General features: G+C 34.9%; 1 protein-coding gene across 2 annotated transcripts; it reads left to right on the plus strand.

Moving 5' to 3' along the window:
- LOC109844255 (ethylene-responsive transcription factor RAP2-2-like) lies at positions 10,878-13,823 on the plus strand. Of its 2 annotated transcripts, XR_002247940.1 has the most exons (4): positions 10,878-11,242; positions 12,438-13,121; positions 13,215-13,281; positions 13,437-13,823. XR_002247940.1 is itself a non-coding variant. In XM_020413224.1 (3 exons), the coding sequence occupies exons 1-2, from the start codon at positions 11,005-11,007 to the stop codon at positions 13,079-13,081; spliced, it is 882 nt and encodes a 293-aa protein (XP_020268813.1). In that variant the 5' UTR covers positions 10,878-11,004; the 3' UTR covers positions 13,082-13,121; positions 13,215-13,430. The 2 variants fall into 2 exon arrangements, 1 of the variants encoding a protein (XP_020268813.1); XM_020413224.1 differs by lacking the exon at positions 13,437-13,823 and having other exon boundaries at positions 13,215-13,430.

Here is an 18,490-nt window from a genome sequence, read left to right on the forward strand (position 1 = left end):
AACATTTGCTTGTAATAATTGAGCGCTCTGTAAGAAGCAAGGCTTTATTAATACAGGTGAGGCCGAGCCCCTAATATTTGAACTTTTACTCACCATGTGATTCCACACGACAATATATATATATAAATTAGAGGACATATGTCTTGATGCCTATGTTTCGTATATTAGAGCTCTATAGTTTTTGTCTGTACCTTTTGAAGATTCCTTTGTGGGGCTTGAGCTCCTTAGAAAAGTCTTGAAATTGTTTTTTAGCATAGAACCCTAATGTTCAGAAATTTTTCAGCAGTTGGATTATGTTGCTAGATTCCAAAGAAGTAGGATCTAGCTTGGGTCCTCATGTTACGTAGTCATTGATTAGATAGGAGGTACTGTCAGATAAGACATGAGTTATTAAAATTCTATATGGCAAATGAAGAGTGAGATGAGAAATCAACCAGAGCTTCATATTATTGAGAAAAGGCTAGCTTGAAAAAAAAAATTGCTTTGTTTAGACATTTATTTTACTGTAAAATTCAATTAGTTGCGATTGATTATGGTTGGAGAATATATATTATGTGTTTGAATTTCTAGTTTTCCTATGATCAGAATTTTTAGTTTTACAAACTCGGATCCTTTAAACCTATACGTATATGTTATCGTGTCATATTTTATTTGGAAGATTAATGATGTTTGAAATTCTGCGAAGGCTTTGTGCGAAAAGTGCTTAATCCATACATGAAGCCTTATTGTTGTTCTGGCACTGCAATCCGTTTCATGCGACCTCATCATCATCACAATCACCAACCCAATTTTGTTCTCCGAGCATCTTGGTGGCCTCATTATCATCATATCAGTTTTATGTTTTTCGACGATACAGTCCTCGACATGGAAGCAAAGCATCCATGCATGATCAAGTTCTTTTCAAGAGGTCGCGGGAAATTAAAACACATCTGTTTGCTTCCATTCTCTTCTCTATCCAAGCAAAATTCGACTGTCGAGAGCATAAGAATCGCGTGTTAATTTGATGCGCATGATTCCTTCACAATGTAACGGTTTCAATCTTTTCGGCCAAAGTTGAAGGGTTATGACAAATAACCATCTTCATTCGAACCCCGACTCAATTGGATAGTACCGACTAGGTCAAACTTCATCAAAACGCGCTCTTTTTGTAATCTAATTTAGCTCACTAAATCCATTTCTCAATAATCTAAACAAGGGCAGGAATTTTTTATTTATTTTTATTTATTTTGGTCGGTGCTTCTTCCAAATGTTGGGATTTTGAAAAAAAAAAAAAAAAAAAAAAAAAACCATTTTATTTATTTTGGTCGGTGCTTCTTCCAAATGTTGGGATTTTGAAAAAAAAAAAAAAAAAAAACAGAACCATACCATAATCTATGGTGCCTTTGAATTGAGGAGAATTACTGCTTCTTTTTTGAGAATGGGGAGTTCTCGGGGTTCAGGGTTTTGGATAGAAATAGTAGTGGGGGGTCTCCCGCCAGAATTCTGTGATTTGGGGTATTTTGAACGGAGTGCTTGTTATGGGCCCTTATCTGGGCTACGAATAGTCTACAAAAAGCGTACTAAATTAGCCCACGACCCAAACAAAAAAAAAACAACAAGACCTATGAACTACAAGCAAGCTGCAAATAGGCTGCCAATTTTATGTGATCTTCTAGAGTACTAGGTAATGAAACATGTCACATAATTTCTCACAAGAAAATATGAAAACTTAAATCAATTTCTATTTTCTAACGAATTTGAACATAAAGCGTTTCCAGAACGCTTTTTTTTTAATTTTATTGATATTTTTTTTATAATCCATTCCGGGATAAAACTTGGAACGGTAAGAGTCATATTGAAACTTCCTAACAACTCAAATCAATTGCGGTGGACTTCTCGATTGACGTTTGTAAACAGCTCTAAATCCTTTTTCGAAGGTGATTATTATTTTCTGGTTGGCATAACATGGACACTTATGATGTGTTTGGGAGTTTACTTGGGGAAGGGAAGGAAGGGGGAAAATTTCCAATTTAAGAATTTGGGGTGTAAAAATTTGGACCAAATTTTTACTCCATTCTTCTTCTCTGTCCTCCAAAATAAAACTCCCAAACAAAATTAAAATAAAATTTTCCTTCCCTTACCCCTCTCTATCCTCCATCCAAACAGACTATTAAATAAAATAAAATTGTACGGGTTCCACAATGGCCATGACCCATGATAATTGGTAATTTGACCAAAAGCCTTATCCAAAGAGGTTTTTTAATATTTGGCCTAAAATTAGAGCCATTTTCAGTTTACGTCATTTGCAATTGCTAATTTACCCCTTAATTTATTTTCTTCCTTGAATTTACCCTCCAATTTAACCATCTGACAAGCTAGATTGATTAACTCGTTTACGGTTGATTTGATTATTTTTTAAATTATTAACTTATTTCAAAAATCTTCATCAACTTTAAAAGTGATCCCTCGGACATTTTGAATCCATGTGGATCACCTTTCAAAACAGTTCTCCCCTCTCTCCTTTTCTCTCTGAATTTTATATTAAAATAGAAATGCACAACTTTTTTGTATTAACAATAAAATTGTTAAGCAGCATTTAGCTTCAAAGAAAAAAATTAAGAAATAAATAAAGCGATAACAAATAAGTTATTACAACATTTTAAGGGTTATTAAATCAAAAACATATTTACTTTTACCCAAATTAACCATCGTTTTAAAAAAAATTATATAAACCACATTTAATTTCATACATCTTCACAATCAACACATTTTCACTATTCACCCAAAAAAATCAGATATTTTCATTTTACCTACATCTTCTTCCTCCAAGCCCTAACACTAGCCTTTCAAGTCGACATTAGGGAATGTCGACTTGACAAGTCGGCTGAGTTGTTGACCATGGTGGTCTCTGACCAGCAACTTGTTTGGGGCATAACATGCAGTACACCTGTCATTTTGCTTAGCCATGTGTTGTTTTTTGGCGAATGAGAACACCATAACAGTAACCCTAACCCTATGGCCGCCACCTCTCCGAAAACCTAACACTAATCTTAGTTCCCACTTGGGAAGAAATGACAGAGTGGGAGATCGAGGAGGAAGGGGAGGAAGAGAGGGAGGAGGGGAGTTGGAGGAGGAGGGAGAGGGAAGACGGGGAAAACAGGAGGATGAGTTGGTTAGAGTTAGGGTTTGTGAGGAAAAAGATGAAAAAATAAGAAAATAATGGGGGTAAAATGGACATTTCTGGGGTAAACAGCAAAAAAAGTGTTGATTGTGAAATGTATGCAAATAAAAGCGGTTTGCATAAAAAAAACTTTAAAGATGATAAGTATTAATATGGATAAAAATAAAAATATATTCCTTTATACAAATAGGAGGATCAGAGATTCACTGTTCATGCTACAGTAAATGCTACAGTAGCATTTACTGTAGCATTATTACTGCAGTTAATAATTAATTACAAATATTACTGTAGCACACGGGTATACTGTAGCATTTAAGAGGTACTGTAACAGAGCGGGATACTGCAGCGCTTTCAAAAATTCAAATCATGCCATATTAAAAAGCGGAATTACTGTAGCAAAAAAATACCGTGCTTTGCACGGACCACAAACTAGTATTTTTAATGTAAAAACCCAAAATTTAAAGCTAAAACCAAAATGGCCATAAATTTAGGTGTTATATATATCAGCTGAAAAAAAAAATACTGTTGGTAATGTGCCCACCACTTCATCTTTGCAAAAAAGGACAAAAGGTGATGTCGTACAAACACAAATCGATGGGGCTTCCCTGCAAAAGCTGCAGCTTTTAGGGGCAACGAAACAAACTCACCCAATTGGGGGGCCTACTGATCTTTTGCAATTTAAAGCAACTTTTTAATTATTTTCTAAATTTAATTAGTCATTGCGTCATCAGATTCGGTGCATGAACCTGCCTTTTTAACAGTGCACGTGCTTTTACCGTGTACCCTCCTAAGATTTTCCTAATACAGTAGCCTCCATATTGACAATTATAACAAAAATGCCACTAGATATGTTTAATCACCATTTTTTCTTCATATTTTGAGCTTAAATTTGAAATGGTAATCATCATTTATAAACTAATATTAGTATGACCAGCGGTTAGTATCAAATTTACGTGAAACCCACTAAGTTATGAAGAAATTACTACAGTTTTAAATGGTACATTCATTATTCATGCTACAGTAATATTATAGTAAATTATTGTAGCGCATTATTGTACCGATACCTATAGCAATTTTATAAGAAATTACTGTAACATTTAAAACTGTACCATTTAAAAAATAATTATTATAGCAGAAATAAAAAAAAGGAGGTCCAAGTTTGAGTGGTGTTAGGGACACACCCCAAACCACACCTCCCCTCTTATTTACTACAGTACTCCGGGCCCCACATGATTTTTAAATTTTAAAAACTCATGTGGGGCCCGGAGTACTGTAGCGAATGAGAGGGGGAGGTGTGGTTGGAGGTGTGACTTGGGGTGTGCCCCTAACATTTCTATCCAAGTTTTACACTGAGGTGCACACTAGTAAATATGAAATGTAGAATCGATATTTTATAATTCAAAGGTAAAAGAGCTGAAGAACTATGTATACCTTGTCCAAAAACATGAGTATTTTCTCATTTTGGAGCTCTTTCTAATTGGAAAAATCTCTCGTTCACGCATCAATCACTTTCTATATTATTGGGTGGGATCATTAATAAATATTTGTATACAGCATAATGCAACTTGTGATGTACCATTCTATATAGATATAGGGATCTCACATTTGACCACTTGTTGTGCAAAGGAGGCTGTCACGTTAGTCTTCTTTTGTATCTAAATTCAGAGCACATTGCAGAAGTTGCAATATCAACCACCAACTTTGTGCCTTTTGCACTATATCAGCTTTCAATTTAAAAGATAAAAAGATCAAAAAAGAAAAGGATCTCACCCTCATTTAGACCTCGTTATAAATAATAAGTGACCAAAGAAGCTTACAAATTATATCACTATCAAGTATTTGGAACTGTGGCTAACGACGAACCGCATTGAGCTTTGCATTTCAAATCCAAATTTGAATAATTGGTTGCGGGCGCCGTTGCTTCTTTTCAAGCAGGAAAGTTTAGAAGTTGAGCGCGTAAAGATGCACACGTTTCGGTTGTTCAAATCTTATATTTACTTCGTATCTACAATAACCATACGTAGCCCTTTTATTACTTTTTCAGAACTAAAAGCGCAGTGAAACTCTGAAGTTAGGAAAACAGTTAAGAGTTATAATTTTATATTCTAACATGTATCCATCCGTTGGTCGACATAACGATATATTTTATCTTTAAATATTTGGTTTTGAATGCGTAACCGATGACATTGACTGATTACCGTTTTAAGTTGACTGTCTTTCACTATGGCAAAACTCTGAAGTTGTATTGAATGTGAAAATTATAATTTGTACTTCAAAGAAAATAAAAGAGAGGTTTTGAAACTTGTGTAAGAAAATTTAGAGCAAATATATTTTGTTGTTTGGGTAATTTTAACCAAGCTTTTACTTTTGTGGTTCAGCACATGCTTAATTTTTGAGAAGAACGAAATTTCAAACTTTGTTCAACAATGCTTACTTTGAGATGAATAAGTTCAAACTTTCTTCAAATTCAATTCCTAATGATCAACAACTTTTTTCTAGACTTAAAATTAGGTCGACACCCAAAAAACGAGTAACTATTCTGTTTTGATGTTAACAATGATGACACATGCAATAAAACAGTACTATGGTCTAAAGTTCTAGAGGTCGTGGGGCAATAAAACATAATACAAGTGATTACGCTAAAAAAATCCATCATAAGAGTGATTATATAACACAAACTCGTCACGCAATATATTATTGATGATCTGTACAAATTATCCTTTAATTATTTTAAGGAAAAGAATAGTTGTTTAATTCTTAATCTTTAGGAAATATTTGTAAATATAGATGTAGGACAGGTTTAATTCATAAACTTCCATGTAAACTCAAACAAAATTTTGATTTGTTGCCTGCTACATTTGGCATACTAGATGCACGTGCATTGCACGTGGTTAAATACTGTGATTAGGTATTTTTGGGTTATTTTCTTATTAAATTTTGTTTCTCTGTTACTCTTTAATAATTTTTGCTCACTTTGATTTAGTATTTTTGGTTTATTTTCTTACTAAAATTTATTTCTTGATTATACTTTGATTATTTATTTATTTGATGTTTGTTTGAATAGGCTACACTCAGTTTAAATTTTTATATTGATAGTTTAATTGTCAGGAGATAAATATAATATAAAGCCAAATCAATTTTCATTTCATTTGGATTGGCATAAAACCAAGCTTGACTTGAGGAAGTATAGTGTTATGAAAGTGAAAACACTTGAAAAATAACATTATAAAAGGAAGATGAATAATAAAACCAACGAGCCAAGATGATTGATTTAAAGTGGGCTAAAATGATAGAAAATAGTTAATGAAAAAATTCATAAACTGGAGATTAATGCTAACTCTAGTATTTTTTTTATATGATAAAAGCATCCATATATGCATATGAAAGCACTAAAAATAGTTTATAAAAATCCATTCTAAAGATTCCTAATTTTACTAAAAAAATAAAACTATTCTATAACAATTCACGAAACATTATCTTTTGTTGCTTCTATTTTATTTTTTATTGAGTCGAGATCAATTCTTCTTCATCTTTATCTTTTTTCTAGGCAATTCTAGAGTAGTGTCTTCATCGTCTACATCGATTGTGATATGTGACTGGAGCATGTTATCTTGGGCTCATTCATCTTTTGTCTTCTCGTCTAAATTCAAAAAGATGTTGAATATAATTCTTATGTTCATCACAAACTTCTGACAATACGGACTTTGATTTTTTCCTATTTCAATAATAATAAATGTTAATTTCATACATATGAAATTTTTTGTGCTTCTAATTTATTACTTAAATAAGTAAGGCGCTACCTTTTTTCTCTGTAATTAATTTTTCTGTTGTGCATCCAATAAGAATTTATGTTGTGTAATAATGTTACCTTTAATCTATCTGTGTCATTTTTTATGAGGATCTATCCAATAAGAATTTATGTTGTGTAATAATGTTACCTTTAATCTATCTGTGTCATTTTTTATGAGGATCTGAACTAAATACATTACAGATTTCATTAAATGTTACCTTTAATCTATCTGTGTCATTTTTTATGAGGATCTGAACTAAATACATTACAGATTTCATTATCAATTTGTTTTATATTATAATATTAATATTTAATTTTTATATATTTATTTTATGAAGAAGGGATATCACTTAACCTTGGTAATACATCATCGGTGATTCTACAAAATTTATCATCTGGACACTTATTATTAATATCTCTATCCACTTTCTTATTATAATCTTTGCAAACATAGAACCACTGCTCAACTCTATTATAAATGGTAGTTATCGTTACCTTAAATGTGCAATAGTGTGTCTATATATTGGTAAATTATTCTTAGATTTTAATTGTATGAATTTTAGAGAATGTTTTTCAAGATCATACCTATTTCGAATGTTATAATGGTTGTATATATTAGTAATTTGAATTTCTGCTGCATTTATAAAGAGCCTTAATGGAAATGCTTTTGTCTTGACAACTTACTCAAAAAGAGTGCAACATATTAGCTTTAAAATATAATTTTTTTTTTACGCTGTTATATGGATGTTTGCTTGGTTTACTTATTATTCTCTCATTTCTTTAGTAAGTGGTATCTTTGACTTGATATATATTATTAACGCAATTTACGATGATATGCTTATCTCCTCTATAAATTTGAGACATATATAAGGTGAATTTTATATTTAGTGACTTTTAATAAGAATTTCAGTAATGAAAAATACTACACATATTTAGAGATCTCGAATTCTAATAGTGCACGCTATTACATCATTATCTTTGACAGTGTCTTTAAGAATTTATCATTCGTTAGTAGTCATACCCCTAAATAAAGTCATATACAGGGTCGTGATACTATATAAGGAAAAGAAAAAGGATGATTTTATTTTTTTGCTTATGTAGAGTCATGACATAGTAATTTTTCTTTTATCTTCCATGAATAATGTTTCTTTGATTGGAACAAAGTTGTTTCTTTAATTTGTTTGGTGAATTTTATAAATATCACATCCACATTATGTATATTTGTAGGTTTACGTTATTCCTGGATTTGACCTTTGGGGTAGACATTATTTGTCTCATTAATATATTTGGTTTTTGCATATACACCCATTATTTTGTAGACATTTGTAAATTTGGCATTTAATAATTTTATTTAGATTACATTTCAATTTAAATTGTATCCTTATCTTTATATTATATATATCTAATAAGAATTCATTAATTTATCAACTTACTCTTATTTGATGGAATAATATTTGAATTTCAAGGGTATTTTTGTCTCTAACGAAAGATTTTTCCGAACTCGTGCTTTTAAAGGGAGTATGATTTTGCACAACGAGGCATACGTGTAATTATGCTATTTATGTGGGGTATATTTGTATATTCCCAACAAATACCCAGTAATTTGTTCTCTATACTACATTTTATTTTTTGATTAAAATTTGGCAGCACTGCATTCGACATTGATATTTATGGGGATATTTATACTGCATCCTAAATTTCGCAACATTGATCAGTTTTCGTTGCAATGATGTGCCACATTTGAGTTAAATGTTCTGGCGTAGAAGACTTTAGATATGGTGAAAAATTAGGATAATTGAAGTTTTTTCCTTATAATTTACTGTTTGGGTCAAAAGTTGATATTTTTATTGTCATCGAATCTATTACAACTTTGGTCGTTACAATAAACTCAAATAAACGAGAAAAGTAGATCTTTTTAAAAGATCGACTTATACAATGAAACTGTAAAATAGTACAACTCTTGTCAAACAGCGTAATAGACGTTTATCATCCACTGCTTGCGTGGGAACTTCGCCTGTGCCGGGGATGTTAATATCCGTGGACCGTCACGGATCAGATCCGGTTGACAGATTAATTTAATCAAAGCTCTTACTTCACGAAGGAAATAATCGCTGCAGCGATAATCCCGACCAAACGAGATTACGGCTCTTCTCGAGATTAAGACTAAGCTTAAATCCGGAGGAATAGGGGACGAGTATCAGATCTCTCGAACTCCACTCTTTATGCACAGGAACTCGCTAAGATCTGCTAATCCTCGTTGTAAATTCGTGGCTCCACTCTCCAATTCGACATCGTTTCGCCCTCTTTTTCTCCCCTTGTGAAATGAGCCCCTAGGCCTGTATTTATAGGCTTCGGTTGGGGTAGTTGGATAAGAATGAGTGATTTGGCCTTATCTTCAGTCAATAACGGCCTACCCACGTTTGTGCATGATATTAAGTCAGTTGGGAACCCCTGGAATAGATAAATCCTGAGAAAACCGCTTAAAACCGTCGAAAACGCGTTTGGGGATCAAAACAGCGCGACAGGCCTCGGTACTTGGGCATTCGTTCTGTCTTTTTCGTTTTGTGTATTTGGTTGTCTTGTTGACTTGTACGTTTCGCTAACTTACTTCATGCACTCGTTAGCTTCTTTACGATATTCGGAGCTGATCGACAAGCGCGTCGGGCACTTTGAATCTGACTGACAAGCGCGTCGGGCACTTTGGACCCGACCGACAAGGGCGGCGGACACTTTGGATTTGACCGATGCGCGCGTACTTGACCGACAGGTGTGACGGCCAATTAGAGGTGGCCGGTGAGCGCACGAGACACAGTTGGTTCGCCACATGCACTTGTTAACATCAGATAATCCTCTTAGACTCGGATAACGACGTTCGTCATCTTCTCTCCGTCTCAAGCTGTGTGTGGACACCTATAGGGATTTTTAGACGCCTACATTTACATGTTATAAATCAACAGTATTTGGGTGAAAATTTGTGATATGTAGCGTTGAAGTGAGAACAAACACACCGATGTATTTATTTTGCATGGTTGCAAATAAAAAATCAAAACCACTACACAGATAACATTGTCATTGTGTAATTTTACCAATATCTAATGGAAGAGAAATATTTTTGAATTGAAATATATAAAACTATTTTGTGGTTTTTCTTCTTATTTTTTGTTTTTGTTCGACCAAATATTTATCCTATCAGATCAGTGCACATGCAATCTTATTGTTCTCGACTAAAGAGAACATGATAATTCCAACTATTGTCTCTCTATTTTCCTCTTAACTCGATTAAAACAACACACACTCATGCTTACTATTCCAATCATGATATATAATGCTTGCTACCAATGATTAGTTTATCAGATTGTGGGGTGGGGGGGTATGAAATCACATGGGCAGAGTTTAAGATTGATGATAATTCATAACTAAGTGAATATATAGTAATATTTTCTCTAGGATTTTTTCAATACTAATCCCTAAACACCTTTTATATTGTAAAATTAGTCCCTCAAATTGACGAAACTGTTAGATATTTTGAAAGTAGTTCCTCAAACTATTTAAATTGTTATTCGGTCCCCCTAATTATTAAGTTATCTTGCAATTTGCCATTCCAATCAAGAATAGAAGTAGCAATTAGGGGAACTAATTTGAAGCAACTCAAGAGAGTTGGGAGTCCTAATAGCAATTTGAACGGTTAGGTCTGCTAAGATAGCCTAAACATGGAGGGCCGCGTAGTAATTTTAATGACCTGAGGGATTAATTTAGAAAAATAGGAAAGATATAAGGGACTAGTATTAAAAAAAAACCCCTTTTTCTCTAATACGGTCAGTACGAAAAAATGCCTTTGCAAATGCTCTAGGTTCAAGGACTTACATACAAATTTCACATAATCCCTACCAACTTTACCCATCTTTCTCAATAAAAAGCCACCCACACCCTCCTACCTCGATGAAGAAACCGAAGCCTTCTACTTTATTCAATAAATTTCTCTTCATTTCCGCCCAAAAAAAATCAAAAGAAAAAGAAAACAAGTTGAGATCTTTGACTGCCAACTCAATCAAATATGTGTGGAGGAGCAATAATCTCCGATTTCATACCCTCATCGAGATCAATAAAGCTGACTGCTGATTACTTATGGCCTAGTCTTGAGAAGAGCAAGAAGAGTAGCAGCAGATTTGATACCGAGGATGATTTTGAAGCTGACTTCAATGAGTTCAAAGATGAGGAGTCTGAGGAGGAACAATCTGAGGTGATTGATGTCAAGCCCTTTCAGTTTCGGGCTAAATCTAGCTTATCTCGAGGTACCCACATCGAATTTTAGTTAAATTTTGATGCTTATCATGGTTGATATATTTTTTTGTAGGCTTTCAAGGTGCTAGGATGAGGAAAGGTCTAATCTTTGTGTATATTTTGATTTGAGTGCTCTTATTTTGCAATTTTTGACAAATTTTTGGTTAGCGTAACAATTAATTCCCTTTAACTAGCTAAATTTGATTCTTGAGGTTGGAGATCAAATTGTTATTGCAACTGGCTCCAATTTGTTTCATGGGTTTTGTCATTTCTTTCGGGGTCAAAACTGCCCTATCTCGTGGTACCAAGTTGTAATTTTAGTTAAAGATCAGATCTTTATGCTGTTTTATTATAGTTCGCAGGGGTTTAAGGTTGAAAATTGGACTTTTAATAGGATTTTAAGGTGCCAAAAGGAGAGAAGATCAATTTTTTTATTGTGTCTATTTTGATTTGGGTGTTTTACTTTGTAACTCACAAAATTATTAGGGTATGTGATTCCGTGGGAAGTGGTTCTCTTGGGTTATTCTATAGTTGGTCTTTGTGCTGTTTTATTATAGTTGTGATTTGAGGTAGAACATTGGTTTTTTTTATAATGATCTTTAGGTGACAAAATGAAGAAATAACTATTTTTCTTTTGTCTATATGGATTTGGGTGTTTTTACCTCGCAAAGTTTAGGGTCGAATGATTCATGGGAGATATTTCTCTTGTGGGTTACTGAGCAACACTTGAATTTGTTGCACTGGGTAATTTGGTTCTTGATTGGAGATCAAATTGTTATGGGTTTTACCATTTAATTAATAACCTTCCGAATACGATACGAGTGATATATTTTGGGTTCTATGATTCATGGGAGATGTTTCTTTTGGGTTACTGAGTGACGCTTGAATTTGTTTCACCAGGTCATTAGGTTCCTGTGATTGGAGATCAAATACCCGTTTGATTTATAGGTTTTGTTATTTAATTACTAATTTTTTAATCTGATTTCACCATTACCTATACAGAGGTAGAGATCCTTGGAATAAATAGGCAGATATACTTCCTTCTTACAATAATTGCTAAGAAACCTATATAGCTTGATGAACCTGTCAAATTATTATCACATCTGGTTGTTGTTTGATGTATGAATTTTGTTCTTTTATTAAAATATAATCTAATTTCCAACATTAACTCTGAATCTAATACTTCAACATCCCTCTATATTGCAGATGGATCAACTGCTAAGAAATCTATAAATCTCGATGAACCAGCGAACCACTCTTCGAAGAGAAAGCGCAAGAACCAATACCGAGGAATTCGCCAGCGTCCGTGGGGAAAATGGGCAGCTGAGATCAGAGACCCTCGCAAAGGAGTCAGAGTCTGGCTGGGGACGTTCAACACAGCCGAAGAAGCTGCAAGAGCCTACGATGCTGAAGCTCGTAGGATCCGTGGCAAGAAAGCCAAGGTCAACTTTCCTGAGGAAGCATCAAAGAAACCCATTAAACCAAGATCCTTAGAAAACTCCAATCCTAGCCCTAACATGGACTTTGGGTATCTGAATACCCCTGAGCTTGATGTATACTCAGGTTTCGATTTCTTCGAAGAGAAGGTTCCAGTTGTTTTGCCTTCAGAAGCTAATGAATTAGCTGTCGGGGATAATAATGCTACTGCAATGGAGCTCTCTGAAGAGCTTAATGCCTTTGAATCATACATGAAGTTCCTGCAGGTTCCTTATCTTGAGGGGAGTTCAGACGAGTCAGTCGACAATCTCCTCAACAATGAAGTTGACAATCTCCTCAACGATGAAGTGTCTCAGGATGAGATGGGTCTGTGGAGCTTTGAGGATTTGCCAATGGAGGGCAGCGTGTACTGAGACATCGAAGTCTTGGGTTTTATGTATATATAGTCTCAATGTAAGCAATTATTTGTATTCAACAATCTAATTCTATGTTTCCTTTATTGAAGAAGAGTTTGTGTTTTTCTTGCTTTGTTTTCACTTGTTTCAGGAGAACGAGGAGAACCAGAGAGGCCTCGGCCTGAACGTGATGTAATGGGAACTCTATATATATATAGGTAACATATGTTATCTCGTGTGTTGTTTAATTCAGTTGCTTGTGTAATGTTGTATTTTTTACTTCCAAGTACTGAGTTTGTGTGCCCTCAAATGTTACGAATTGAATGGTATGATAATAAGTAACGAGAGATGTTTGTATTTCTTTCAATGCTAGTACTTCGGTGCTGTGAAGAACAAGATTATAAGCTTGGGTTCATGGTAGTCTCATTGTTGTTGGATAAAATGTTGGAGTAAATGGGGATGTGGTGTAGTTTCTTGGATCAGTATAGCTATGACGAAGGACGATAAACATATATATAACTACGAAGAAGGATGATGGATGTAACTATGAAGATATAGCTATGTATGAGGACAATGAATATGTTTATGAAGAATTGTGATGAACGATGAACAAGAACGATGAATATAACCATGAAGAATGATGATGGACGATGGATGTAGCTATGAACACGGACAACATGAACGTGGTTCAGTCAAATATAGCCTGGTTTGTCGAATAACATGAAGTTGATAAATACCAAGTTTGAGAGGATTATATGCATAGTTGGTTCATTGAATTAACATGAAATGAAGAAATATAAGATCTTTCAAGCCTCACTATTTTATGCTGGACTGCTCACTCTCTTCCTTAAGTAAACCAAAACTACATCTTATTGACGCACGGTATTGAAGAAGCCTAGCATTAGCTTTCATTTTGTGGTAATCCAGTAAGTACACATTTATGAGTCAAATAGAACCAAAAATGATATTTAGATATTATTATTATTAGTAGTATTATTATGACTCATGGGGATGTTTCAAATATTTTGGCGACAAATTAATAAAATATATATTAGTGCAGTGTGAATCTATTGGTTAACAAAAATTACTTAGGTATATTATAAGTTCAAGTAAGGAACTTTTTTTTGGGTATTTATGTTTCTGTCAACGTTCGGTGGTCATTTCAAGAGCGGGTAAACCTGACGTCAACAACTTTGCGTGCTAACATTGACTGGTATTTTGTTAGGGGAATGAATGAAAATACGAAGTAGACAGCAACGTATGCTGTTTTCTCAAGGTTCCAGTCTTAAGGGAGATAAATAGAGTCAGAGGTCCCTATTTCTTTGGTTTATTGTGAAGGGAAGAGAGACTGAGTTGATCAAAATGCATGACACCCTAACTCTGTCCTTGACAAGAGATAAGGCAATAATTTTTTTTGAATGTTCAGGTGTTAGCTGGATATTTGATAGACAACTTGGTCTCACTTCAACCTTATCCCCTTCATAGTTGTTCTGTAATGGGATAATATATTTAGCTGTGTATTTTGTCCTTAGAGCAAGTGGGTCTCCTCTTGATTTTTTCCCCTTGTGATTCTAAAAACATTATTACTTAGTTGATCATTGATTTAAGTAAAAGGCTGCCTTGTTAATGTAAGTTATGTGATTAAATACTATTGAAGGTAGTTTTGGCTGAGCTTCAAGAAACTATCTAGAGGTCGTTTTAAAGAAAATTATCATGAAATTGCATAACTACAACATATGCTTTAACAAGTCAGCTACATGAATCTTATTCTTTCATTTAGTTTTGTTTTGAGAGTTATCTCCACTTCTAAGTTGCATATTTTTCATATTTGTTTCCTGCTAATTCCCTGAATGCTATCTCTGGTTCTCTTCTCTCTATTGATTGTAAATTCAATAACTACCTTGCTTTTTTAAAAAGCTACCATGGACGTATTATAGCTACACAAAAAATTTACATTTTTAACTGTGGCCTTCCAAAAAGTATCAAGTGTGTCTGTTCATGGGCATTAAATGTGCACCCAAATAATGTCAACTATTAGATCAATTTGCATTTAAATGATGTCAACCATTGGATCATCAATGGATACAAATCTTGAAATCTAATGATCCAACGGTTGCTATCATTTGACTGTACATTTAATGCCATGAGTCGTCCTCATCGGATGCTTTCTTGTGACCTTTATGAAACATGAAATTTCATTTCTTTATCTTTCACAATAAAAGAAACTGATGATGCTATCTGAGCTAATCTCACTTCATAACTACACATTTTTTATCATTACAATTTGTAACTTTCCATCATCTAATTAAGGCAGTATTAGATATTTAGATATTTGTAGTCAATATCTCATCACTGGAAAAATTGGTAATTTGAAACATTTTAGAGCTGAATTAGTCACATGATAGACAAAAGGAAATATATCACTACACCTAGGGGTATGTGATAATTACTCTTCGGCTTTTGCTCATTCCTTTTTTGTGGCTATCTTTTAAGAGTTGTTTAATTTTGTGTGGTGCAGTGATTTCTATGCTCCTTTGTTGGCCAAGCTAGATTTCCTAAGGGATATTAATGCTTATGTCATCCTAAAGATTGCTGCACTTTTGTTTGGGCTGTATGCTACTTTTATTGCAAGTTGTGACTAATGATTTTGGAGGGTTATGTATTTGAATGAGGTGTGCATATGGATCCATGCGTGTTTTTACCATTGCCAACGTGACGTCTTATCTTATGGAAAGGGACCAAAGAGGAGAGCTTTGCTACAGGGACCCGAAATATGGAACTAACAGGGGAACATGTGAGGTATCCTTCTCCTATTGTATAATGAGCTGGTCATCATCATGTCCCCCATGTTGGTCCCATATTCTGCGTTCTTGTAGCAAAGCTCCTTCTCCATAAAACAAGTTAATTAATTAATATTTTTAAGTAACTATTTAACTTCGTTGAGTATGCACCAATGATATATAGTTAATTCAAGTTGTATATTGCTATTATACCGCGAGATACAAAAATGTGAGAATTTTTTTTTGAACTGAAAAAGCAGGGTAAGAAGCCCTGCTCATGTAGAGATTTTATTTATAGTCGAAAAATTACACAACTAAATGAAGGGCCGCTTTGGGTGAAGCAGGTAAGGAGCGGACCTATGTCGTCACCTACCAAACTTGACCCGCAGTGGAACTTCATCTAGACAGCACATAAAACATAACTTACTGACTAGAGTTCACTAAACACATACGTTTGAAACATAAACAACTTAGTCTGTGACACTGACATCAAACGAACACAAAACAGGAGATGGTGGAACTTCACCAGCAGAAGGTGAAAGGATAAAGGGTTAGATGTCGTAGGGGAAGCTGTCCCCAGATGCGTCAACACTCTTGTTTGCAAGCTCCTGGAGTCCCATGCTCATGGCGGCCCTGCGAAGCCTTCTTTCCAACCTCTCGTCAGCTGCACCTGTCCAAAATACAGTATATCTCCCTATGTTAGCAGCAGTTTGTAGAGGATCAGGTTGCTCTTCCTTAAAAATGAGTACATTTCTACTAAACCATATCCACCAGCAGACACATGGCAACAGAATCTTCCAAATGATTTTAGCATCCTTGCTAAGAGAGGTGGACTTATGGAAAAGTATCAACTCATCAACTGTATGAGGCCAGCTGCTTTTGGGAATAGAGGGGAAGATATGAGACCAAATTTCTTGAGCAAATGGGCAATTGATAAATAGATGATCGTGAGTTTCAACACCAGATAAACAGAAAGAGCATCTTGGATCACCTGTCCATCCCTTAATTATCAAATTTGCCTTCGTATTTAACTTCTTATTTGTGATGATCCAAAAAAGAACTTTAACCTTGTTATATCAAATTTGCCTTCGTATTTAACTTCTTATTTGTGATGATCCAAAAAAGAACTTTAACCTTGTTAGGGATGGGGGATTTCCAAATCATGTGATGAAATTTGGATCTAATACCCCCTGAGATAACAAGAGAGTAGAGTGATTTAACTGAGTAATCCCCCGATGGATGAAGAGTCCACTGAAGCTCATCTGGAGCAGAGGATATATTGATATTGGAAGAATTTAAATGAGTAAGGAGAAGGTTTAGATCTGACCTTTCAGGTGGCGATATACCTCTTCTTGTAAGAGGATGCCAGGTCCATGAGTGGTTAATCTTTCTGCCCTGGGATCTGATGCAACAGAGCTGAGATAGGGCTAACCGGTAAGCTTTTGGAAACAGGCTACTTAGGGAGTTAGCCGCAGACCATTTATCATGCCAAAAACTTCCAGTTTTACCATCCCCAATATTCCATTTAACCAAGCTGAAAAAGGTGGATTTGATGGAGAATAAGTCTTGAAAGAACCTTGATGCCGAGCACTTAGGGGGATGAGCAAAAGGGTTTGAGCCATCTTTGGAATAGATTGAGAAAACCACTTTACTAATGATGGAATTTCTTTCGAAGAGTCTCCACAGCCATTTAGATAGGAGGGCTCTATTGAAAGTATCTATGTCAAGAACCCCCAGACCTCCTTCGGCTTTTGGCTTACATACTTTCCTCAAACTGATTAAGCATTTAATACGCGAATGAGAGAAGCTACCATTCCATAGAAAGTTTCTTTTGATTTTGTCGATGGCCTTTATAAGCCACTGTGGCAACTTAAAAAAAGACATGTAATAGAGAGGGAGAGAAGATAGAACAGAATTAAGGAGGGTTAACCTTCCACCAATTGAGAGAGATTTGTTTTTCCAAAGTGAAAGCTTCTTATTGAAGGATTCTAAAAGAGGTTGCCAATCTCTTTTGGCAAGAGATCCTCTTTTGAGAGGGAGACCCAAGTAGGAGAAAGGGAAGGTGCCAACTACACAGTTAAGGATCTCCGCTAGCATTTTGCCTTTGAGAGGAGTTTTACCAAGATAAAAAAGGTTTGATTTGTGGGGGTTAACACGCAGGCCAGAAATATTTGCGAAGATGGAGAGGATTGATTTAAGAGTAACCATGTCAGTGTGGGTAGCCCTTGAGAAAATAATGGTATCGTCTGCAAACTGAATTGACCTGATGTTGTTTAACTCCCCTTTCAGATTTAGATCAGATAGGTCACCCGATTGAGCACTACAGGAAAGCATTTTACTAAGTACATCAGCCACCAATAAGAACAGCAGAGGGGAAAGTGGATCGCCTTGCTTGAGACCCCTATAGCATCGGAAGAAATTGGTGGGGGAGCCGTTAACTAAAACAGCAGATTTGGAGGAGGATAGGATATTATGGATCCAAAGGCACCACTTAGGGCCAAATCCTCTAGCTTTAAGAAGAGACTGAAGGAAGGACCAATTGACACAGTCGAAAGCCTTATAGAAATCCACCTTAAAAGCACAAATCTCCTTTTTCCCCGAGGAACAGAAGTTAATCATCTCATGGCCTAGAAGAAAGGAATCTAGG

Source organism: Asparagus officinalis, chromosome 6 (assembly GCF_001876935.1).
Source record: "Asparagus officinalis chromosome 6, Aspof.V1, whole genome shotgun sequence".
NCBI lineage: Eukaryota > Viridiplantae > Streptophyta > Magnoliopsida > Asparagales > Asparagaceae > Asparagus > Asparagus officinalis.